The sequence below is a fragment of the Vigna unguiculata genome, chromosome 9 (genome assembly GCF_037176805.1).
Source record: "Vigna unguiculata cultivar grain cowpea cultivar isolate G323 ecotype 2 chromosome 9, ASM3717680v1, whole genome shotgun sequence".
NCBI classification, from domain to species: Eukaryota; Viridiplantae; Streptophyta; class Magnoliopsida; order Fabales; family Fabaceae; genus Vigna; species Vigna unguiculata.
The window spans coordinates 32,784,893-32,811,298 of NC_140800.1; the positions used below are offsets into that span (position 1 = coordinate 32,784,893).

The following is a 26,406-nucleotide window of genomic DNA, read 5'->3' on the forward strand; positions in this document are numbered from 1 at the left end:
AAATCACTACCAATTTATATTATAGTTTATTTTTGAATAAAATATTAAAGAAATTACTAACTTCGTCAATGTCCACCTCTTGCAACATTGTATAAAGTTTCATGTTGTCCATAACCAGTCTTAAAGACACATCAATGTCTCCACATTATATGGAAGTAATTTACTCATTTGTGGGATAAGAATCTGACCACCATTATTGAATGAAGACTCATAATGTTTTTTACTAATATATATATATATATATATATATATATATATATATATGTGAGTATTTTTCTGAATTAAAGTTTAGCGGGTACGGGTATCCACGGGTACGGATACTATGATACCCGTACCCGCCCCGTTAACATGCGGGTATCAAAAATACCCATACCCACGGGTAGCGGGTATCCATTTTTAATATCCATTTCCTACCCGTTGCGGGTTTTATCCGCGGATACCCGCGGGTACGAATTTTTTTGACATCCCTAGTCTGAGTCGGTTTTAACCATCGGCTCTGATACCACTTGTTAGGTTTTACAAGGAGGGGTATCACTGGGAAGATACAACACCAATGAGACCTGAGTCCAACCACATAAGACATTAACACCACTCTCAACCTAAAATCTTATTGTCTTGTTCCTAACATTCACAGCATATCCCTGGCAGCCATTTGCATGCATTTCAAAGTATATATACAAGAAACACAAGGACATCTTTCAAGGAAAAGTAACCTTTAAAATCTCTGCAATGGCAACGGTCTTGCTGATTGCTTGTCCCATTGCCTTTAAGACAATCTCTCTTGCATGCTTTTCATGGATAAATTACAACAGAAATCAATAAGAAAGGAAAAACATGTATAACAGGTACAATTACTTGAAGTGTGGCAAACATGATAAAAAAAACATGGAGAGATGCACGTATATGAGTGTATATAGCTTTAGTCATTCAAGATTATACATGCACAACAAATATACTTAAAAATAACTCGTATATATTATATTTACTACAAGGACCAAGTCAATTTTTATAACTAATTAGGCCAATCACAAGCTTCAACAAGTCAACCAAAACTATAATTTTTTTTCCATCTAAAAGGTATGTAAAGCTTGAATCAATGTATTTTCACGATCTAAGTTGAGGAAAAAGTGCTCACAATCATACTAATATCATAAACATAAATGTGAGAGCTAATCTAAATGTTGTTTTGTGAATGGAAAAAGGAAACTTATCGTATAACAGGTTAACAAAATGATATATAACTTGGTATATATATATATATATATATATATATATATATATATACACCAATTTTACCAATAGGTAATCTAGATTTTACTGATCGTTGGGATCCACAATTGGATGTATGTGGTTAGAAAGAAGAGTCACTCAATTGTTATATTTTATAATTCTCTTTGTTGGTTCCTCAAATTTGGAAAATATTATTAATTTAAGGTATCAATTACTTGTGAGACATTTATTTGTACTTTTGGCCTAAGTTTGGAATAAAAGAGTATTTAATGGTAATTTGTGATTGTTTAAAATCAAATGAGTTGTGATAGGTGGAAATTGAGTTAGTTGTCAAGATATTTAGAGATTTATGTGATAGAAAATTTAAGATTTTGAGTTGAAGTATGTATGAGGTATAAACTTATGGTTTTTTAGTAGGATTAATATGTAAATAAGTTGAACGAATTTCATTAACATGACAATATTATGAGTGATATTGGATTATTTTGATGATGGATTGTTGAGTTCTCATTGTAAAACATGACATGATTAAACTAAGTCAATTTTGTTCAGTTTATGGATATATATTGCTTAAGAAATTTGTCATTATTTTAAGTAAGAACTAATAATACTATGTGGTTGAATATATGGTGATATATGAAATCATGATAACTAGTGTAGGATTAGAATGTCTCAGTAACCGTAATGAAAGAGTGATTTAGTTTGAAGAGTGATCGATTATAGTTTTTCTTTGATGTAGTGAAATGGATTCTTTGAGGTTAGATGGAAGAAAATGACTTAAGCTTATGTAAAGTTAAGTACAGTTGAATGAATTGAGAAAATTGGTGAGTGGTTGTGTGGTAGGAATTGAATGGAATAAATTCAGAGTTTAATCATATGATATTGGAAATTTGGGACTATTAGAGGATATTTTTTAAGTAATGATAATCATTAAAAGTATGAACATTGAGAGGAAGTAAGGGGAGAGGGTAAAGGGTTACATTATGGATTATTTTCATGTTATTGTATTCATACAACTAAGTTTAGGATAGGTGCGGTGGGTGCCACTAAACAATGTTTTATGTAATGTATTGTTTTATATATGAGTCAAAATTGTGGACTATATATTATTTAGTATGATTGTGATGACATGTAAATGTATGCTTGTGTGATGGAGACTCAATAAAAGGTGAACACTTTATTAATCTCTAGTGGTGAATGTGAGTGTTCACTCCACCCATAAGACTCTTGGGGAGCAATGGGGAATGGTCTTTGCTCATAATACTCCTAGGGAGCAGTAGGGGTAACTCTGTGTAGTTGTACCAAAGGTGAACTTTGTTGGGGAAGCTTTCAAGGAGAGTGGTGGGAAGTGGTACCTGCGAGTTTCACCCATAAAACTCCTAGGTAGCAGGGGAAGTGGAACGATTATTATTAAGATGTGTGTGAGAATTACTACTTGGTTCCTGATACTGAGATCACTAGTTGGTGTATTAATTGTTGTGATGACATGTTTTAAACTTATGATGACATGTTTAACTTGTTATTTGAGACAATAGACCGTGTGAATGGTTATGTGAGAATGATGAAAACAATGGTGGATCTTGACCCAAAGTTTTGGAGGGGCCAAAGTAATATAATTCTTTGATAATTTGATTGGATCATTAGTATAACGCTTTAAAGAATGACTCTTCTATAAAATAATTGGATTCTTAGATTGGATCATTAGTATAATGCTTTAAATGCTTTGAAAAATGTGAAGGATAAGAGAAAAGTATAATTTATCTTGTTTTTATCTTTATGTATAACTTTCCTTCATCACTTTTACAAAATGAATCTATTATGTTATTGTTCATCGATATACTTTTTTTAAATATTTTAAAAAATAATTTATCATAATCTAATAAAATATTGAGAAACATACTTATTAGAAGAAAAATACATTATAATTAATTCACAATTAAAAATCAGCGGTAAAAAACAAATAATACATTGTTTTTGGCTTCTATAATCATAAAAATGAATATACAAAATGCTCATGAGATAAAAAATAATTTTAATAACTATTAAACTAATATTTCATCATCAAGTAAGGCAAGAGAGAGTTACATTTTTTTCTTCTTCGAGAAACGAAGGAAACAAATGAGAAATGAGAGCAAAAATAATGAGTATGTGTCTAACTTTATTTTTTTTTCTTCAAAAAAAAAAACATATGAGAGTAAGAGATAAGTACAATTTTGAAAAAAAATTAAAAAGGTAATAGCAGAAGAAAATAAAAAATATCTTAATAAATATGTTTAGTTTAATTACTCTTGTAGTTATTGTTTCCAAAGATGAGTCTCAATTTAGTTCCAATTTTGTAGTCACAATTTAATATTTTTAGACAAAAACAGAGACCAAAAGAGTAATTAAACCTAAATATTTTTATTTTTTATTATATTTGATTTTATGTTTTTATTACTTATTAACATTAAATGTTGTATTTTATAAAAGAAATAAAAAGATACAATTTAATTTCTATCCATTTTTAAAATATACAATTTATAATTTTAATTTTTTTTTTTAAATTTCAAAAACATTTTGGGGGGGGGGGGGGGGGGGGAGGGCATGGCCCCTCTCGCTACCATGATGCTTCGGCGCTAGATGAAAATGAATGTTGTGAAACATCATAGTTATGAAAGGTTTGGATGAGTTGTTATATTATTTTTTATGTATGTTATTGGTTATGATGTTTGATGTTTTTGTTAGCTCAATCTTGTATGTGTGTGTTTGATACCGTCATATATGAGAGCAAATATTGTTGGAGATGTTGATTTGGATGTATAACAGTGAGGAATTTTGGATTTGTTTCGAATAAATAACTTGTTTTGTAAATAAACTTGTTTTAGATAGAGTGAAGTGATATACACTTTGATTTAATTATAGATTTTTTATTCTTATTCTTGTTTGAACAAATAAATGAAAACTTCAGTACATTAATCTTAACTTAAACAATGATATCAAATTTGAAAAATAATTCTTTTTAAAATTTACGAATTTAACTATATAAATTAGTAGCATCTTAACCACGGTTTTACAAAGACATACATGAAACATTTTTTTTTTATATATAGAGTGCTAATCAATAATAACTTAAATCAAAAGTAATTATTTAATATTAAATCTATAACCACTACCAAAAAAAAAGTATTTTAGCGACCACTGAATTTGGTCGCTAAATAACATAAATCAGTCGTTAATACCATTTGCGATTGAATTAGCGACCAAATTTATGGGACAACAAAAACCTTGGTGGCAAAAATAATAGCGATCAATTTTGAGAAGTTACCCAAATTATTGAAGGACTAAGTTGTTTTTAGGGCACTTTGAGCCTGCAATAGTTGAAAGAGCTCCTTTTCTGTAGTTGAATCTCTAAGCTTTCAACTCCTGAAACTTTTTATTGCTCCTCTCAGATTGCAAAGATGAATGCTTGATCAAATATGATTGACAACGAAAAACAAAAGTTAAAGGAGAAGGGTTTGGCGAAGCAGAATGTACCTGGAGGAAAGAAAATTTGGGGAAATGGAAGTGAAAGCTCGCGTGGCATGGAAGAGGGAAACTAAAATTTCAGAGAAAAGGTACTTTCTTTTTAAAATTAGTCATTTTTATCTCTAAATAATAATGACTACAAATTAATAATAAGTATTTATGTAGAAAAAATACAATTTGAAAATTAATCAAAAAATACACATGTAGTAATTGATTATTTAATATTTTTTAATTACTAATTAAAACTAAATAATAAATAGAATGTTATTATTTAATATTAAATATTTTACCTTAATTATTTATTTTAATATTTATCATTGTTAATAAAAACAAACTTTCAAAATCATTTGACCAATTATAACTACTAAAATAAAATCTTACTAAAACTGAGTCTCAGAAATTAAATAAGATGAAAAAAAATTTATGGCTAAATATGTTTGGGATTTAAAAGTTAAGCTCTTAAAAAAAAGGAAGATAATGCTTAAAACCAATATCTAAGAAAAACATTGACGAAACATTTCAAGAAACAAAAAGATTAGGTCATGTTTCATACCTTATGTCAAGATTAACCTTATGTTTGGACGAGGTATTTAAATCTCCAATCTAGATCGACTCGGCTCGACCTAGGGTCCGAATCGACTTGACTCGACTTAGGACTCGGAATGACTCGTGTCGACCTCAAGTTCGAACTGACTCGGCTTGATCTTTAACCTATTTCGACTTGGCTCAACCTTCAAATTGAGGGAATTCCTTCATTTTTTTAGGAAATTACATATTCTACTATTTTTGTTATTTAAAATGCGACCTTAAAATTCTTCAATTTCAAATTTCTTTTTAATTTCTTTATCCAAACTTGTCATTTTGCTTTAAAAAATTTTAAATTCTCTAAATAAATAAATTATTCTCTTAAATTGTCTCATCCAAACACATCATACATCTATTAAACTATTAGATATCCAGATCGAGTCTCTTTGCATAGTTTGTAAAAACAAGTTAGAAATATGAGCTCGATAAAATTAAATTATTTTAAATCCGGTGTTTTTGTTTGAAATTAAATGAATTTGGAATGGTCTAACTCAAATTACAGTATCCATAAATCTTATAAAATAATAATTATTCCTTTTAAAATTTGAAAATAATATTATTTTATATATATATATATATATATATATATATATATATATATATATATATATATATATATTAAGATGAAAGTAAAGTTCATCATTAGCCATATACATATTATTCACAAAGGAGTTCTCATGAATAATGCATAAGATATCCAAGAAAAAGAAATACAGAGATCAACTACGGTGTAACCAACTACGATGAACCAACTCTTAAAAGCGTCCAAAAACTAATTGACGCTTTAACATGGTAGCTACTTTAATACATTCTTGTAGTGTATTAAATTCGAAATTTTCAATACCTATTGTATGAAAAAAAAAATCAATAGTGAACTAGCTCGTAACTAATATTATTTTACATATCAATGTTTAGTGACACAATTAAATATTAAATTTTATTTTTCAACTAAAAACAATAAACAATTAGCAACCATTAAATTTTTGGATCTTAATATAACATTTAATCATAAACCCTAACCCTTAAATCCCAAACTCTAAACACACACATCTAATGCAATTTTAAAAATATTGAATTTAGCGACCAAAACAATTCGATCGCTAAATGATGTGTTCAACATTTAGCGACCACTACATATCGATCACAAATTGATACGTTAAAACACTATATTTAGCGACCAAATAATTTTCAATCGCTAATTACCATGTAATAAATATTTAGGGTCAGCCAAGTTTTCGGTCGCTAACTATAAAATTATACAAATTTAGCGACCACCATAATTTCGATCACTAATTCATGCATTAAAAATATTTTAGTTAGCGATCAAATACTTTTCAGTCGCTAAAACGTATTTAGCAACCACCATGATATCGGTCGCTAATGGAAAATTTATTCGGTCGCTAATGTGGTTACTAAAAACTCTACGTTCATTTGTAGAAATATTGTCATCTTAGCGGCTGAATTGTAGCAACTATATGTTAAGGTCGTTATTTCAGTCGCTGATTAAATTTATGTAAGTACAATAATATTTTGTCGCTATATTGGTCGCATATTGCAACAAAAATCATTCAGTGACTAATTCGGTCGCAGATAGCAACCTATATTTTTCGGTCGCTAATTTCGATCGCTAAAACATTAATTTCTAGTAGTGTACCACATAAGTAATATTCTTTTTATATGTTTTTTATCCTTATAACCATAATAAAATTAAATGATTTTATGGTGTATAAAAAATTACTCATAAAAAGTACCTTATAAAAGCTTGCAACATATTTTTATGATTTAATAAAAAATATGTTTATGATTGTTTATTATTTTATAATTTTAATATAATTTCTTAGTGATAATTTTTATTCTAATAATTAATTTTTTTAAATTATAATTTTTATCTTTTGTTATCATAAAAGAAAAGGAGTGAACAATCAAGGATGTCTATCTATGTTGCCATTAATAAGATAGAATACAAATAAAATATTTCACAATTTTGAACCAACAATTAAACAGGGAAGATGAAACTTGTGTTTTGAATCAACAAGTCAACAAGCGAGGGTGATATTTCTGAGACAAATCTTTGGGTACATAATAAAGCATTACTTATTCCTGATAAAAAGAAGATGAAATTTGTGGGTTACACTTTTAGCTTTTAGTGACAGTAAGATTCGAAGTTTTATTTAATCTGTTTCTTTTTCTCTTAAAACACGGTTGAATTTTGTATTTGGTATTTAAAAACATGTTTGATTTAAATTTTTTTTTTAACAAAATTACTAAGATCACATGCTCTCTGTCAGCATTTTTAACTGTCATGAAATCTAATGAGTTAACTGTCATGAAATCTAACGAGTCAATAAATATTTCTGTAACCAAAAAACTTCTATAACTTATTTATTGAATGTTATTAGCTTTTTTAAGTAACTAATTATAAGTTAAAAGTTGTATAGAAATTATATATATATATATATATAATTCATATACATAAATTTTAAAATTTTGAATTAGTAATGGTGTCAAATATATACATAGACAAATCATATTTATTAATGATGAACTTCATCAATGTATTTTTACAAAATTTCAATACCAATATTATAGTCGATAATTTATCTTAATATCCAAGTTCATTATTTTAAAAATCTCATATGTATTTTAATTGTTGATGGTAAAACTTCAAAGTAATTAAATTTCAAAAATAAAAATATTTTTCTTCTAAATTGTTAGAAAGTCACATGCAATAATATATAAAGAAACAAAAGACATATTTACATGCATTTATTAATGATGATATGACATGCTAAATCGTTATTGACATTAATATTTCATTACACTTAACAATTTAGTGTAACAAAAAAAGCAAAAAATAATATTTGATAAAATCTAAAAAACAAAGCTCAATTATATTTCAGTTAAAAATAAAGAATTCTCACTCACATATTTAGTTTATAAAATTTTACACTATTTTAATGTATTACATGCCATTTAAAATATACATAATACATGTACAAAAGCTATCATTAGATTATGTACGTACAAATATTTAAATCATGTAAAAAACAAGATTATCACAATAACATATCACTTAAAAGTTGAATAAAAAGAACATTTTTGACAATTTCTCTTAATTATGTTACTAAGTTTGACTAAGTGAATGAAAATCCTTGACATGTTCGAATGTACCATTAATTAGTTTCTTATAGTTAGATTACATCCTACAAAGCATAACGCATTCACGAATGAACAAAGATATGGCTGAAAAGTTCCATTTACAAAAGGAAAGAAACAAAAGGAAAGAAATAAAGAAAGATAAATGAGAGAGAAGAGTTTGCTGAATCACTTTACCTCATAATAATATATATCCTTCTAACCAGAAGAGTTTGAATAAGAAAACAATTGTAGGAACATCGCAATGGTGACTTTGTGCATGTCACTTTGTGTGGAACATATATCAAATCGTCAGCACCTTTGTGAACATCGAATGTAACCAAGGACAAAGACATGATATTGGTGTTTTCATGCAAGGTTACAGTGACCTCACTAGGGCATATTCTATATCCATATCCGTATCTTGCATATACAATTGAATAAAAGAGAATGGTGCACACATGCAGAATAAATAAATAGATTACGTGATATAAATATGAGTCATGTAAAAAGTTGATGCAGTGGTATTAGTGTTTCCAGTGATGGCTCCCAAGGTTGTGCAAATGGTGGAAAGTGTTGGTGATGATGAGGATAATAAGAAGAAGGAGGAGGTTAAGACTCTGTCATTCTTGAAACTGTTGAGCTATGCTGAGATGGTGGATTGGGTTCTGATGGGTTTGGGAAGTGTTGGTTCGATTGTGCATGGAATGGCACTTCCTGTGGGGTATCTGTTGTTGGGAAAAGCTCTTGATGCTTTTGGAAACAATATTGAAGACATTGATGCCATGGTTAAGGCTCTTAAAAAGGTTGGTGTTTTGCATATGTATGCAGAAAAGAGAGTGTTGTTATTTGAGGTGAAGAAACTGATAGTGTGGTTGTTCTTGTTGTATTCAGATTGTTCCATTTGTGTGGTATATGGCCATAGCCACATTTCCTGCTGGGGTACTTGGTAAGTTTCATCTTTCCTGCCACTATGAAAAATTAAATTTTGACAATTTTCTTTTATAAATTTAAAGTGTCATTATCTAATTGATATTTTATTTTTTCATTTTTTTATATTTTAAAATTGTTTAAAGAATGTCATATCAGATTATAAGAGAAAATTATCAAAATTTAGTTGTCAAAATATCATTGTTTTTCTTCTATATTCTTCTATATGTATAGACAATTATGTGTTTATATACTTTATTTTTATCCTTTAAATAGAGTAATTTGTTTTAAACAAGTGAAAATTAAAAATTTATTTTATGTTTAGACGGTGTATTTTCATTTTTATATAATTTTAAGAAACTCTTTCATGACACACTTTTCAAATATTAATTTTTAGACGGTGGGAGTAGGGTAGATGAGATCAGTTTTTTGTTCATGGTAATGAAGATTGGGACACTAAAAATGAAATTTAAACAATAAAGTTTAAGTAGAAAATCAAAGGAACTTAAAAATGTTAAAATGTTTCTTTTTTGAAATTAAAAAAAGATATTACTTTTAAAAAGGTCATACAAAATGAGTTAGAAAAATACTATTATAAATTATAAATTAAAATAATATTATAAAATGAGTTTTTTTTATTGTTTTTGAAAACATGAAATAGTTTATTTTTTATTTAACACCAGCGGTTAAAAGTTTACATTTTATTCTATAAAATACATTTGAATTCATTGACCAGATATTAGGACATATCTTGACAACTATAATTGGAATAAAGTATATGCCATACAACTAACTCGATCTAAACGTCAAAAAATATTTTTCAAAAAATTGTAAACTATATTTGAAAGAAATATATGTTTCACATGAAATTGTAAAGTATCAAACCAGATGGTCTACCTAATAAATTTAGATTGATCTGATTTAGCTTATTTTTTAAATATAATGCAAATTTGATATGATCTAATCTTATATGTTAAACGACAAGACATTTTGACCTCTTTTAAGAAAATATATTTTTAAAATTTAGGTCGTTTGAAATTAATTTTAATTTCAGATACTATAATTATATATATATATATATATATATATATTATAATTCATGTATGTATTTCAATATAATATTTTTACTATAATAATTTTTGTTTAACTAATACTTATTATTTAATGAAATAGGTTGTTTCTACTTATATCGTGCTCTAAATGAGTCAGACAAAATATATATATATATATATATATATATATATATATATCATATTGTATTTAAATTACCATTTTATTTTATTGGCATATTTTAACTTGTTTTACAAACTTTTTTGGATTGGTCCATAAAGTCGAACTCATTTTCAATAATTCTAGTGCATTATTAGATCAATCTATTATTATTTATAAATTTTCATTTTCTTAATATTATTACTTAATTTAAATTTGAGTTAATTAAGTTTTAAAAATTAGGAATCCTACGTTAAATTAAATCTTCTTTTCAAAATAAATTTTGAGAATAATCTATTGGAAATTAATTTCTTAATTTCTGCTTATAAATCACCATCTCAATCATTATATAGAGCAGATGTATACTATTTGATAAGTTTTTTATGTGATTTTTTAATTAAAAAATGAACTCTTTAATAAATAAAAAATAATTTATTTATTGAATTAAATAAGTAATTGAACAACTTTCTCTGCCTTAAAAATATTTAAATAACTTGTCTTACAAAATTATAAATATTTTCATAATACACTAGTATTTTAACACCAATCTTGTTTTTACTATCATTGATATTATCATTTATTACTATTTATTTTCTCTTTCTTTTAAAAACATAAATTTTTTTTTTTTAAGATTATTTTATCTTTATAAGAGTTGTCAAACAGAGTAAAAAATAAACTTTTTCCATTTTCATATTACACTACTTAAGATTAGTTATGAATCCAATGCATGACATGCATAGCGGTTTTGAGTTGAGTTTCATAAGCAAACATCATGAATCATAATCCTGAGACGTTGAAACATGTGCAGAAATTGGTTGTTGGATGTATGCAAGTGAAAGACAGTTATTGCGGCTAAGATTAGCATATCTGAGAGCAGTCCTTAACCAAGAGATGGGCGCTTTTGATACAGAGCTAACAACTGGGAAAGTCATCAGTGGAATAAGCAACCACATGAGTCTCATACAAGATGCCATTGGTGAGAAGGTCAGAAGAAGGCTCAATGATTTGAGAGAACTAAAAAAAATTTAAGGATTTTGTTTTCTGGAAGACTAAAAAAAGGACTTTATCTGTTTCGACTTTGAGTCAGACCTGAGAATAATAACTGAATTTCTTTCTCGCAGTTGGGTCACTTCACCTCTAGCTGTGCAACTTTCTTTGCTGGAATTGTGATTGCTGCAATATGCTGTTGGGAAGTGACGCTTCTGTGTTTAGTGGTTGTGCCACTTATTCTTATAATTGGGGCAACTTACACCAAGAAAATGAACATCATATCAACCACCAAAATGCTTTTCCATTCTGAAGCTACATCTATGATAGAGGAGGTATATATGCACACATAATTTGCATTTACATAAGTAAATACAATTTTGTTTTAACAAGCTCTGATGTTGATATTGCAGACAATATCACAAATAAAAACAGTTTATGCTTTTGTTGGAGAGAGATCCGCAATCAAATCCTTTACAGAGAACATGGATAAGCAATATATTATAAGCAAAGGGGAGGCACTTGTGAAAGGAGTTGGGACAGGGATGTTGCAAACAGTGAGTTTCTGTTCTTGGGCTCTCATTGTATGGGTCGGAGCTGTTGTGGTCAGAGCAGGAAGAGCAACAGGAGGAGACATAATAGCTGCAGTCATGAGTATTCTCTTTGGTGCCATGTAAGGAAAAAGGTTTTTTTAAATATTAGAGACAAATTTGTCCAAAAGCTACGAAAATAGACAAGAAAATATATTTTGGTCATACACTAAGACGTGTAGACCCATGACAACTTTAAAAGGACAATCGTGAAGACTTTACACAACTTCTTAATAAATTTCTGAAAAAAATAGTCATAAAAATTAGTCTTCACGATTTTGCTTTTAAAGGCATGATTTCTCATGACTTAACTTATGGTCAGTAATTATTTTTTGACTTGCCTATTTTCATAATTTTTAGACAAATTTGACCAAGATATGTAAAATAATCAAGAAAGAAACTACCTTTGGGCTTGTTTAGAGTGGAGAAAATGATAAGTAACTATTGATCAAGTGATAAAACTCTTCTTGGGTATTGCAGATCGCTCACTTATGCAGCACCAGACATGCAAGTATTCAATCAAGCAAAAGCTGCAGGATATGAAGTTTTCCAGGTGATCCAAAGAAAGCCTCTGATAAGTAATGAATCAGAAGGGAAGATGCCAAGCAGAATCAAAGGTGACATCGTCTTTCAAGATGTTCACTTTTCCTACCCATCACGCCCAGACAAACCAATCCTTCAAGGACTGTCCTTGTCAATTCCAGCTGGAAAAACAGTAGCATTAGTTGGTAGCAGTGGCTGTGGAAAGAGCACTGTTATTTCCCTGGTTAACAGATTTTACGATCCCTCAAGTGGTTAGTTTATATAATCTTCCACCATCTCTTTTATTTCTCTATTTTTTCACATTCATAGAGGGTTGCTTGGTATTCCCCTTGGTTCTTAGTCCTACGTATAAAATAACTTATATAAGGGGTAATCTAATGTAGTGTCATAGAACCTTCTGCCACACCACACCAGATTTTTTTGGTTCCTTCTTTTGTTTTTCTTGTTACCGTCAAAGGAACCCAACAGAAATCAATGTTGCCAAGCCTGACATTGTTGAACATATATTCCAGGAGTAATCTTTATTGATGGTCAGAATATCAAGGATCTTAATCTGAAGTTCCTTCGACGAAACATAGGGGCCGTTTCCCAAGAGCCATCACTCTTTGCAGGCACCATCAACGATAACTTAAAAGTGGGGAAAATGGACGCAGATGATCAAGAGATTCAGAAGGCAGCTATAATGTCAAATGCACACTCTTTCATATCTCAGCTGCCTAATCAGTACCTGACAGAGGTAAGCTATTCAATCTAGTATATCACTCTTGTTGATCTTCCTTTTACTGCATGAATTTACATTATTTGCATATATTAAACATATTCTGTTCCTTTTTTCTATTTAACGCCATATGACTTGTGATAAGGAAGAAAAGAGGACAATAAAGTAGTAACAAGGATACAAAACCAAAGCTGAATGATTTGGATCGAAATTCCTTCAATTGTGGTGCCTGCCAAATGAGACTATATCTCAATTTTAATCGTTGTTATAAAATTGTGGATGCTTCTAAACAATAATTTTACTTGGGGAAAATTTACTAACATGAGATGATCTTCTAACCTAACTCACCATAAAATAAGTGGCATGGTCTCTCCAAGCCACAAAACAAAAGGGAGTCGACCAACATGGCCAGTTGTAGATGGGGATAAGTTGATGCAATTTAAAACATGTCTTCTGGCAACAAATATTTCTTCCCCTCATAACATTTATGGGCTCATATGTCAGCTATGGTGATTGTCAGGTTGGAGAAAGGGGCGTCCAATTATCAGGAGGCCAAAAACAGAGAATTGCAATAGCCAGAGCTATTCTGAAAAATCCTCCTATCCTTTTGCTTGATGAAGCCACTAGCGCCCTCGATTCAGAGTCTGAAAAGCTGGTTCAAGAAGCACTTGAGACAGCTACGCAGGGAAGGACTGTCATCTTGATTGCACACAGGCTCTCAACAGTTGTAAATGCAGATATCATTGCTGTAGTCGAGAATGGGCAAGTTGCAGAGACAGGAACACACCAGAGTCTGTTAGACACAAGCAGATTCTATAGTACATTATTTAGCATGCAGAACCTCGAATCAGTTCCTGAACCCAGGTAATTGACAATATAATGTACATTTTTTACATATACTGTGAATCATAGAGTAAGAAAGAAGCACTCTAACCCAGATTTAAATATTAAATGGATAGAGCTACGATTTCAAAGACTAAAAGTGCCCGCCAAGAAGATTTTCCTACTGAAACTAGACCACCACTAGAGGTGCAGGGAGAGGTCCAAAAGAATATTACTGAGCAATCTGTGCTAAAGGAACACAACAAAATGAGCAGCAGAAAAAGAAATATATTTTTCAGAATTTGGTTTGGTTTTAGAAAGAGGGAACTAGTGAAGATTTCTATTGGCTCAATTGCAGCAGCTTTCTCTGGTATCTCAAAGCCATTTTTTGGGTTCTTCATCATCACCATAGGAGTAGCATACTTTAAGGATGACGCAAAAACGAAAGTTGGACTTTATTCAGCCATCTTCACTGCAGTAGGGATGCTTTCATTATTCAGCCACACCGTCCAGCATTACTTCTTTGGAATGGTTGGAGAAAAAGCCATGGCAAATCTCAGACGTGCTCTGTATTCAGGTATCAGATATCCCCAATTAGAATTTCCATAAATGAACCTTATTTCTCTTTCCTGGAAAAAAAAAAAAACTGAGGCATGGGCTCAAAAGCCTAAACGATACATCACATCCATAAAATTCCAGAATGATTTGACAAACATAGGCAATAATTCTTTTAACTTTTACAGGTCTGCTACGTAATGAAGTAGGTTGGTTTGACAAATCAGATAATACTGTTGGTTCATTGACTTCACGCGTTATCAGTGACACTGCCATGGTCAAAGTAATCATTGCTGATCGAATGTCTGTAATCCTGCAATGTGTTTCTTCCATACTGATAGCAACAGTTGTCAGCATGGCCGTCAACTGGAGAATGAGTTTGGTAGCTTGGTCTGTGATGCCCTGCCACTTCATAGGTGGTCTTATTCAAGCCAAGTCTGCCAAAGGATTTTCTGGTGACTACTCTGCTGCACATTCTGAACTTGTTGCTCTTGCATCCGAGTCTACAACCAACATAAGGACTATTGCCTCATTTTGTCATGAAGAACAAGTAATGAGGAAAGCCAAAACATCCCTAGAAATTCCTAAGAAGAAGTATAGGAAAGAAAGTATCAAATATGGGATCATTCAAGGCTTCTCCCTTTGCTTATGGAACATTGCGCATGCTGTTGCTCTGTGGTACACAACAATTCTGGTTGACAGACGTCAAGCCAGCTTTGAAAATGGAATAAGATCATACCAAATTTTTTCTCTCACAGTTCCTTCTATCACAGAATTATACACGCTGATCCCAACTGTCATCTCGGCTATCAATATACTGACCCCAGCATTCAAAACCCTCGATCGTAAAACTGAAATTGAACCAGATACACCAGATGATTCACAACCAGAGAGGATCCAAGGAAATGTAGAATTTGAAAATGTAAAATTTAACTACCCTACAAGACCCGAAGTCACCGTTCTTGATAATTTCAGTTTACAAATTGAAGCTGGATTGAAGGTGGCTTTTGTAGGACCAAGTGGAGCTGGAAAATCCTCTGTTTTGGCACTTTTACTACGATTTTATGATCCACAGGGAGGAAAGGTGTTAATTGATGGAAAAGACATACGGAAATATAATCTAAGATGGTTAAGGACACAAATAGGACTAGTACAACAAGAACCACTGCTTTTTAATTGCTCAATTAGAGACAACATTTGCTATGGCAATAATGGGGCTGCTGAAAGTGAAATAGTGGAGGCTGCTAAAGAAGCAAACATACATGAATTTGTAAGTAATCTACCAAATGGATATAGCACTGTTGTTGGAGAGAGAGGCTGCCAGCTTTCCGGAGGTCAAAAGCAAAGAATAGCCATTGCCAGAACAATACTAAAGAAGCCTGCAATTTTACTCCTTGACGAAGCAACAAGTGCTCTTGATGCTGAGTCTGAAGGAATTATAGTAAATGCCTTAAACGCAATACATCTGAAGGAAGACAGTGGCTTGTGTTCAAGAACCACCCAGATAACAGTAGCTCATAGGCTTTCCACAGTGATAAACTCAGATACTATAATTGTCATGGACAAAGGTAAAGTTGTACAGATGGGTTCCCACTCGACCCTAATAGCAGCAGAGTCAGGACTTTATTCAAGGATGTTCAGGTTACAGAGCTTCGAAGAAACTTCATAGGTTGATACTTGACAGTTTTATACAGATCCTTAATCTGTAACTATGAAAAGAGCCTGTTGTATCAATTCATAAAACCAAGGTTTTCTTGAATTTCTTCACCAGTGCAATAAAATTATAGTCAGAATAAGTGCCAAGAAAAATAGTCTATTGACCTGAACTGGAAGACACGACCTGGATGTAGAAAGTGCTTTGTATGCTTGTTTAAAATTCAAGGAAGATGCTATCAATTGTTTTCAGTTTTTCTACCTCCCCCTCACTAGCGATTCCAGGATCAACATAACACAACTGAAATAAAAACAAGACCATTAATCCTAATCATGTCTTGGTGCAATGCAATTATAATTTGTTATCAAAATAAGTAAGACCTGGTACTTTGACTTCTTCAGTGTATGCATTCCCCTTTTTATGAGTTCCTCCCACCCAACTTTCTGCCTGAGGGATCTTTCAAGAGCGGCTGTACTCTATAATGGTAAAATTACAACTTGAACCAGAAATCGAGCATAATCATTAAACAACATGCATTTTCAAAAATCCATTTTAATGTGTGTGTGCGTGTGTTAAACAGAGAATATCTTGTAAACAGAAGGGAATAATTGTTTTATTCCTTATTGATGATTATTAGGTCAATTGACCTATTTAAACATATACATATGTAACAGACCATATACTTAGAAAGAATAAATCCCTATAACTACGGGATTTTATTCTTATTACAATCTTCCTAATATTAAAACAAAATCTCAACTAATTAAAACGCAATAAATAAAAAATTTACAATTAATGTAGGCTATCGTAACAGCTTGCTCTTGACACTCCCCCTCAAGCTGGTGAATAAATATTTTCCATTCCCAACTTGGATACAATATCTTCAAACGTAATATTGTGTAGACCTTTAGTAAGGATATCTGCAAGTTGATCTTGTGTAGATACAAAAGGAGTACAAATCAACCCACTCTCCAATTTTTCCTTAATAAAGTGCCTATCCACTTCAACATGTTTAGTCCTATCATGTTGTACTGGATTATGAGCTATACTAATCGCAGATTTATTGTCACAGTATAATTTCATAGGTTTCTCCCATCTTATCTTCAGATCATCTAGGATGATCTTTAGCCATAGAAGTTCACATATTCCTTGAGCCATGGCTCTAAATTCTGCTTCGGCACTTGATCTTGCCACGACATTCTGCTTCTTACTTCTCCAAGTCACCAAATTTCCACCAAGAAATGTGCAATATCCAGTGGTTGATCTCCGGTCCACAATTGACCCAGCATAGTCTGCATCAGTGTATGATTCAATACTTAGGCTTTGGTTTTTTCTGAACAAAATCCCTCTGCCTGGAGTGCCTTTTAGATACTGAATAATTCTGAATACAGCATGCAAATGTGCCTCTTTTGGTTGGTGCATAAATTGACTTACTAGGCTGACAGCAAAAGCAATGTCTGGCCTGGTATGGGATAAGTAGATGAGCCTGCCTACAAGTCTTTGATACATTCCTTCCATACTTCCTAATTTCATATTCGGATCGATCGGAGTGTTTGCTGGTTTACACGCCGTTTTGCCGGTTTCCTTAAGCAAATCCGTAACATATTTTTGTTGAGAAATGAAGATTCCTTTCTTAGAGTAGGCTACTTCAATTCCCAAAAAATACTTGAGTTTTCCTAGTATCTTTATTTCAAATTCTGCTACAAGACATTCACTCAACTTCTGCTGCTCTCTCTTGTCATCTCCGGTTACAATAATATCATCTACATAAACCAACAAGATAGTTACTTCCCCTGAAACTGAGTGTTTGAAAAAAAGAGTATGGTCTCCCTGACTCTGTTTATAACCCAAACTTGTCATCACATTAGAAAATCTACCGAACCATGCTCTAGGAGATTGCTTTAATCCATATAAGCCTTTTCTAGCTTGCATACAGTTCCTGAGACTGCCATTTCATCATAACCTGGGGGTAACTCCATATAAATTTCCTCTTCAAGATCTCCGTGTAGGAATGCATTCTTTACATCAAATTGTTGTAAGTCCCAACCATTATTCACTGCTAATGATAATATGACTCTGACCGTATTCATTTTTGCAACCGGAGCAAAAGTTTCCAAGTAATCCACTCCATACGTCTGTGTGAATCCTTTAGCCACTAACCTCGCCTTGTATCGTTCAACTGTTCCATCTGCTTTATACTTCACAGTAAATACCCATTTGCACCCTATTGCCTTTTTCCCTCTAGGTAAGATAACAAGCTTCCAGGTCTTATTTTTGTTCAGCGCTTCCATTTCAACATCCATGGCTTGTTTCCATTTTCTATTAGATAATGCTTCAGATACAGAAGATGGTGTGGATATGTTATTCAGATTTGTAAGGAAAGTTTTATGGGTAGGAGAGAACTGTGTGAAGGATAGAAAATTTGATAAAGGATAAACAGGTTTTTTAGTGCATGTTCTGGTTTCCTTTCTAAGAGCAATAGGTAGGTCAAGCTCATTGGGTAGGCTAAGGTTTTCTTGCTGTACTTTTGAGGTTTCCAAAATTCCAGCATCACATTCATTAAACAAATTTACAGGACTAGTAGATGTTACCTCATATAGTGGTACCGGATTGGATTCTTGAACATGACTAGAAGCTGGAATGGACCTCGTTTTTCTCCTTGAATACACCAAATTTTTCCCAATTTTTCTACCATTAGTAATCTCAGTTTCAGATTGGCTTTCAATTTGTTGAGGTTCAATCTCAGGTTGAGTTTTGGTGATAGTAGTTTCGGTCTCTGGTTGTATTTCAATTTCAGGTTGAGTTGGACTATTTTCAGGTCTGTCCATGTTCACCACACCAGGATTAATTTAAGGTCTTGAGAATATTAGAAGCTCATCTTCCCTTAATGGTTCATCTTCCTTTGTTATACTCTCCCCCTAAAGATGAGATTCCTTAAAATAACTTTTATGTTCATGAAAGGTAACATCTCTAGACACATAAAATTTTCTAGATATAGGGTGGTAACATCTATAACCCTTTTGTGTGTTTGAGTAACCTACAAAAACACACTTGACAGCTCTAGGATCAAGTTTTCCCCTTTCATTATTGTGAACATGGACAAATGCTATACACCCAAATATTCTAGGTTGAAGTTTGTTTGAGGACTCTATGTGGGGATAGAATGAGGACAGGACCTGCATTGGACTTTGTAAATTTAGAAGTTTTGAGGGTAAACGATTGATTAGGTATGTGGCAGTGAGAATAGCTTCCCCCCAAAAATTTTTGGGGACATGATTTTGAAAAAGAAGGGCTCTGGTATGATTTAGAAGATGCCCATTTTTCCTCTCAGCCACCCCATTTTGTTGAGGTGTGTGAACGCACGAAGACTCATGAATAATACCTTCTTTTTGACAAAAAGAATTTAAAGTTATGTTAAAATAGTCCTTGGCGTTATCAGATCTGATTTTCTTAATGGTGACACCAAATTGAGTTTTGATCATTGAGACAAAATTTATACACATGGCACTGACTTCAGATTTGTGTTTTAATAAAAAAATCCAAGTAACTCTAGTACAATCATCAATAAAAGTTAAAAACCATTTAGCACCTGAAAAAGTTGGAATATTCGCAGGACCCCAGACATCAGTATGAACAAGAGAAAAAGGTTGATCACTCAATTTATTATTAATAGGAAAAGGGAGACGTCTATGTTTGGCTAACTCGCAAACTTCACAACACATACTCCCTATATCTATGTTTTTAAATAAAGAGGGAAAGATAGTTTTTACAATTTGAAATGAAGGATGCCCCATCCGACAATGGTGAAGATGAATTTTTACTTTATCGGTCATGGCAGATTCTGTAACAAGAGAGTGACTTTTGGTAGACAAATTGGGATTTTCTATGTAATAGAGACCATTCCATTCTTTAGCACGTCCAATCGTCCTCCCCGAGTTCCTGTCCTGTAAAATACACATATTGCTGTCAAATATAGCAGTACAACAGAGATCCTTTGTAAGTTTTTGAATAGAAATGAGGTTAGTGGATAATTTAGGAACATGAAGGACATTTTTTAACGTGAGGGATGGGTTTATGTGGATCTCTCCCTGTCCAGCTGCAGTTATAAGCGTTCCATCAGCTGTAGAAATTTTTTTATTGCTAGGACAGGGTGAGTAGGTGGAAAAATATATAGGTAGAGGTGTCATATGGTCTGTGGCTCCTGAATCTAATATCCACGAGTGTGAAAAGTTTGTATCTGAAACATTAAAGCCAAGAGAATATGGAATCTTACCAGAATGTATCAAGGTACACATACCTGTAGACTTGTCCATCTTACTTAGAAAGGATCTTACTCTTTCTATTTCTTCGTGATTCAGTTGCCCCATCTCTTCATTCTGTCCGATTACAGAATTTACTTGTCCTTGGCCTCCCCTCTTTTGGGTATGAAATCTTTGGCTGCCCCATTCTCGGTTTGGTGGTTTCCCATGTAGTTTCCAACACTTCTCCTTTGTGTGACGTGGTTTCTTGCAATAAGAACACCACACTTCTTCTTGTTTCTTTTCCCCTGCTGGAAAAATATTCTTCTTTTGGTTAACCACCATTGCCGCTCCATCTTCTACCTTCATTGCGGTACTCTCAGCAGTAGGAATTTCCAACATCAGATTTCTTCTACTTTCCTCACTTCGGATAATGGCTATGACTTCATTCAGACTTGGAACTCTTTCTTTGCCTAGAATTTGAATCCGAACCTGATCATATTCAGGATTTAGGCCCACCAGGAAATCATATACACGGTCTTGCTCAATATACTCATTGAGTAGAACTGAATCCTCTGAACACTTTGCTTTTATCACACGATAATGATCCAATTCCATCCACAAGGACTTGAGCTGATTAGCATATTCTGTGACAGATTTATTGCCTTTTTTAGCTCCCACAGTTTTTACCTTCACTTCATATATTTGGGCAGCATCCTTAGCCTTTGAGTAGGTTTGTTCGACTGCCTCCCAAATCTCTTTGGCTGAGTTTAGAAACATACACGTGTCACTAATCTCAGGTATCATAGAATTCCAAAGCCACGCCATAATCATTGAATCTTCTTCTTCCCATGATCTGAATCTGGTTTCTGTTTCACTAGGAGGATTTTCTGTAAGATGACTGCCCTTGCCTTTGCCTTTTAATATGGTTCGTGTAAGTTGTGACCACTTAAGATAGTTCTTTCCGTTGAATCTGTATGCAGAGTGAATATTCTGCAATTCTCCATTATTAGGGACGAATTTGTCACCTGAATCAGGGATAGAATTCACTGCCTCAGCCATAGCAGCAAGAATAAAGGAATGGGAAAAATAAAGTGCAGCAATGAAGGCTGCAGGAAGACAATCGCAGAGTGATGAAGACTGCTTGAAGATGCAGCAATGGGCTGCAGTAATAAATAAAAACAGCGTTGAAGGCTGCAGTGGAAAAAAAAAAAGAAAAAACAGAGGCAGCGGTGAAACAGAATGGGTAAAGACTGCGCAGCAGTGACAACTGCAATTCACTGTTTTGGGATACGGTCAGAGACTCCTAGGATCAGGAGCTCTGATACCATCTTGTAAACAGAAGGGAATAATTGTTTTATTCCTTATTGATGATTATTAGGTCAATTGACCTATTTAAACATATACATATGCAACAGACCATATACTTAGAAAGAATAAATCCCTATAACTAAGGGATTTTATTCTTATTACAATCTTCCTAATATTAAAACAAAATCTCAACTAATTAAAACGCAATAAATAAAAAATTTACAATTAATGTAGGCTATCGTAACAGCTTGCTCTTGACAGAATAAAACAAAATACTTCCAACAAGTTAAAAAATAAATGACTTGTCTTACACAGCTCATATTGTTGGAGATAATACAACCAGACAAAGCATAGATAAATGTCAGGATTATCATATGCATGTCCTAATAATGCTGATATACTTTGCTATGTAATTTGGCCCTAGCGTCAATAAAAAATGTACCATTTTCTTTCAATAAGTTGGGGAATACTTGACAATGAAACAGTACCAATGAAGGGAAAAACTCTAGAAAAGTTTAGTTTTTTTTTATCTTCAGTTTAGTTGCATTCAGTAATAGTAATAATAAACATATTAAGAGAAGAAGCCAAAGAATGAAGGTGTTAGGGAGCAAGTTCTTCTATTATTTTTCTATTCTAACTGACTTTACACAATATAAGAAAATAAACTGAATTCAAGAAATATATTTGCATTTCACAACTTTCTCTGCCTTGGATTTTCTCTATTATTCTTGACTTCCTTATCCACTTATTTTCCATGACAAAAAGAATGAAAATAAGAACTCCGGCTTCCTTTTGTATCTAGCATGAATTTTGAATTGTCGCTCTAATTACATTATAGCCTATACTTTTTCCCTTTAATTTCTTGAGAACGATAGAGGCAGAAAGGCATTTATAATGCAAATTAACCCAAAAAATCTATATGCCAATTAAGAATATAGATATTAATAACAAAGTATGAAGCTAGCAATGAAAATAAATTACCTGAGCAGGGTCCAAAATTAGGAGATTATATTGCAGATGTCTTTTTTGTTGATGGTTGACTTGAATTCCAACGATCGTTCTTGAGTGACCGTCATGTTGAAAGTATAAAGGCCTATCCAAGAAAGCATTCCAAAATCAATTACGAAAACAAAATTATTTGTGTGGTTTAAAAATTGTATCTAACATGCGCCCTCACTCACGTTTTCTCACTGATCACAACATGTTTCTGGCCAAATTGGATTGAGATTTCATCCAAAAAGTAATTCCACACAAAATCCATGAGAACTTGATAACCCCTGCCCTCTCTATCTTTCTTTTTTACCAAATGAACACTTGTTTCATTCCTGGCATTGTCAGCGCTAGAACCTGGAATGGATTGGGATCCCTTAGGACCAAAATCCACTACTCTTGCCCTAAGACCAAAGGAACGCAATAGAGCTGCACACTCAGTAGTTCCTATCCATTTTTTAGAACCAAAAATAACATGATTGAACTGAGCTGATCCAAGCGGATCAAAACCCTTCTCCCAAGCAATCTCGAGCCACCTTTGCAGCGACAAGATATCAGGAACAAATCCCGAACCACCAAACAAGGCTTTCCTTGCTTCAGGTCTTTGCACTAGCAAGTGAGAACTAAGCATTTGAATGTTACGCCACCCACAACCCCATCCGGCATCCTCAGATTCAAGGCACTGGAAATGATCAAAATAACCCGACAAAATGCTAATTGAATTTCCAATTTCAGACTCTAAACAATTTTTCAACAATGTCATCAAACCCGCTTCAACTTTGTGAAATTCACTCCTTGTCTGAGAAACAATCAAGCACGAGATTTTGTCATTCACTTTGCACTCCCCGTTATCGCTACTAGTCTCACCACCACACGAATACTTTGCTCCAGACAGTGAAACAGTGGTTGCTTGCTCTCTCTGCAAAACATGACATAAGATAATGTACAGAGCATATTGAATAGCTTATACATGTCTCATCTGAACAAGCAGAAAAACTCCTCTACTCTAGACCATACATTATTTACGAGTAAAAAACTCGTAGTGTAGCGAAAGGAGTGAAAAAAAAAATTCTCTTCGATCTCATTCTACCTCATTTACTCTTATTAGCACCACTTTCTCTATCTACCTCTTCTTTTTTCTTCCTATCTCTATTTTCTCCCACCACCCCACATCTATTCTAAAACGGAGAGGACCATTGATATTTTCCTCAACAGAGATTGTTGCATAGAAAACAGCTAGTGCTCAGATTCAACAAATCAAAATTAAGCCCAGCTGAAACATTTACATTCTAAATCACTCACAAAGAAAACCTCTTAAAAAGAGCAACAAAGGAGGTTTTACCGGAAGAGATTGAGGGGGTGAATTGGCATTGGGAGAGCGTTGAATTATTGCAGGCAAGTCAAAATCATGCTGGAGTTCCCAAAAATGAAAATTGGCGTGCCTGCTTTTGCAGAATCATATTCAAATGGCGAACAAAAGGAAATGAAGGAACGTGAATGTGTATTATTATACACAGAACAGAGACATACCCAGTGAGTTGAGATAAGGGTAGACATGAATCGCAGAAGGGGCAAGTGGTGAATCGATCCGAATCCATGTTCGTTGCCACCACAAAACGGAATGTGATGAAACGATGACGTTGAATTCAAATGCAATTTTTCTTATGCAACAAGTTATGTCAGAGTTTGAATAATTTCTCTCCCACTAAATGCAACATCATTTTTGGAGTTTACAAACAGAAATAAAATAAAGTATGTCGACAAAATTAATTAAAAAAGGGTGACGCAACATTTTGGACGCTTTCTCTGAAAAAGGTAACCCAAACGAAACAAACGTACACGCCACAAATTTAACAATTTATAATCAATTTTTATGATATCTTATTTACTTTAAAAAATACAATTTTATTTTACTGGCACCACGGTATTATATGTATTAAACAAAGTAACGTAGTTAACCTAATTAATACCACAAAATATTGTTAGCTATTATACTTTTAACTATTAATTATTCATTTATTAATTATAAATGATAAAATTGTAGTTTTTGGATTATTTTTTATTTATAGTAAAGCAGTTGTAGATTAAGGAATATATTAGTCTCTTAAGGTAAAAATTATTGAAAAATTAACTTGATCGATTCTATTCTAGCTATGAATCTTTTGTAATAAGAATAAAATAATACAATTATTTTTTTCAATATTTTAAAATTATTGCAATTTCGTTTTATATTTGATCTTGTTGGCCTAAAGTCAATGTTTCAAGAGTTCAGCAATGAGACTTTATCGCATCATGAAGGTTTTAGGTCTCACTTGTTCGCCAACTAAAAAGTGAGTCCATCCCTCGCTTTTAATTACGTTCGGTCAAGCATACGTAAGAGTCAAAAGGCAAATTTTCATCCCATGATCATAATTCGCTTTATGCGAGTTCGTCCTTATCATAAGCTACAATCATTTCTCTCTTAAACTATATAAATCTATTAAAATGAGTTGAAACTCATGAGTTAGTTTAGTTCATCATAGTTTTGAGTTTGATCGGATTGAAATTCTTTTATAAATTTCAGTACTGGTTAATTTTTTATTCGGTCTATTTAGAATCCGACTCATCCGAGTTAAACCTGTTGACTCACCAACCCGCAAATAAAGGATCGTACAAGTATTTTTTTATTATATTGGACTTTGTATTTGAATCGGTTAGATAGTTTTTCTTTAGCCAACACATTAATAATTTGTCTTTTTGTGATTTTGGTTTTTATTTGGAATTTAATATCATTTTGCATTGTATTTAGATTCTATTGAAGTTTATTTATATTTTAATCATAATTATAATTTAAATTTTTTTAAACATGCCGAATTGGATTGACTTATTAAGTAGTCAGTCCATAATAAGTCAAGCCAAGCCAAACCGGATTACCTGTTTTCACAGTTATAATTTAAGAATAAGTTAGGTCAAACATTTTTAATGAAAATTATTTATTACAACCCCTTCAAACTTTGAGATTTTGTGTCAAATCATTCCCTCAATCAAATATCATCTTACTCAAACAGTAGATTTTATTAGAATCCGTAGATAAACTTATAAAATTCAGTATTGTCATAATTTATCTTAATGTTAATAGATAATGTGACGTGCATTTTTAAAATAAAAAGAAAAAAAAAAGGAAAAAGTAACAAAAGAAGAAAAACGAAATAATGGATGCACATCCCCTCGTCTTATCTCTTGTGCTTTCACCAATTTTATCTCTCAGTTTTTAATTGTACCACATTGTAATTGAGGAACTAAGAAACTTTTTGAATGGATCAAATTTCAGAACAGAATAAGTTTTTATTTATTTTATAAAATCATTATTATTTTTTTTTATTGTGGTTTTAGTTATCAATCTGAGTATAAATAGTCGAGAAGGGA

At 32.2% G+C, this 26,406-nt stretch overlaps 2 protein-coding genes across 29 annotated transcripts; one reads left to right on the top strand and one right to left on the bottom strand.

Annotated features, from left to right (window-relative positions):
- Positions 1-8,986: 8,986 nt before the first annotated feature.
- LOC114164103 (ABC transporter B family member 10-like) lies at positions 8,987-16,477 on the top strand. Its single transcript, XM_085666204.1, has 10 exons — positions 8,987-9,260; positions 9,349-9,403; positions 11,402-11,577; positions 11,715-11,915; positions 11,994-12,253; positions 12,651-12,964; positions 13,226-13,449; positions 13,952-14,295; positions 14,391-14,830; positions 14,997-16,477. Exons 1-10 carry the CDS (start codon positions 8,997-8,999, stop codon positions 16,475-16,477), a joined length of 3,759 nt encoding a protein of 1,252 aa, XP_085522330.1. The 5' UTR covers positions 8,987-8,996.
- Positions 13,610-24,699, bottom strand: LOC114164101 (ubiquitin carboxyl-terminal hydrolase mug105-like). 28 transcript variants are annotated; one of them, XR_014984402.1, is made up of 8 exons: positions 24,532-24,699; positions 24,344-24,446; positions 23,193-23,920; positions 22,993-23,104; positions 16,843-16,938; positions 16,630-16,762; positions 15,548-15,659; positions 13,610-15,311 (listed from the first exon to the last, which is right to left on the bottom strand). XR_014984402.1 is itself a non-coding variant. In XM_028048624.2 (7 exons), exons 1-6 carry the CDS (start codon positions 24,597-24,599, stop codon positions 16,679-16,681), a joined length of 1,191 nt encoding a protein of 396 aa, XP_027904425.2. In that variant the 5' UTR covers positions 24,600-24,699; the 3' UTR covers positions 13,610-14,882; positions 16,630-16,678. The 28 variants fall into 28 exon arrangements, 12 of the variants coding, with proteins under 12 accessions (XP_027904425.2, XP_085522332.1, XP_027904424.2 ...); XR_014984401.1 differs by having other exon boundaries at positions 16,071-16,762; XR_014984399.1 differs by adding an exon at positions 15,746-15,862 and having other exon boundaries at positions 13,610-15,659; positions 16,071-16,762.
- Positions 24,700-26,406: the final 1,707 nt, after the last annotated feature.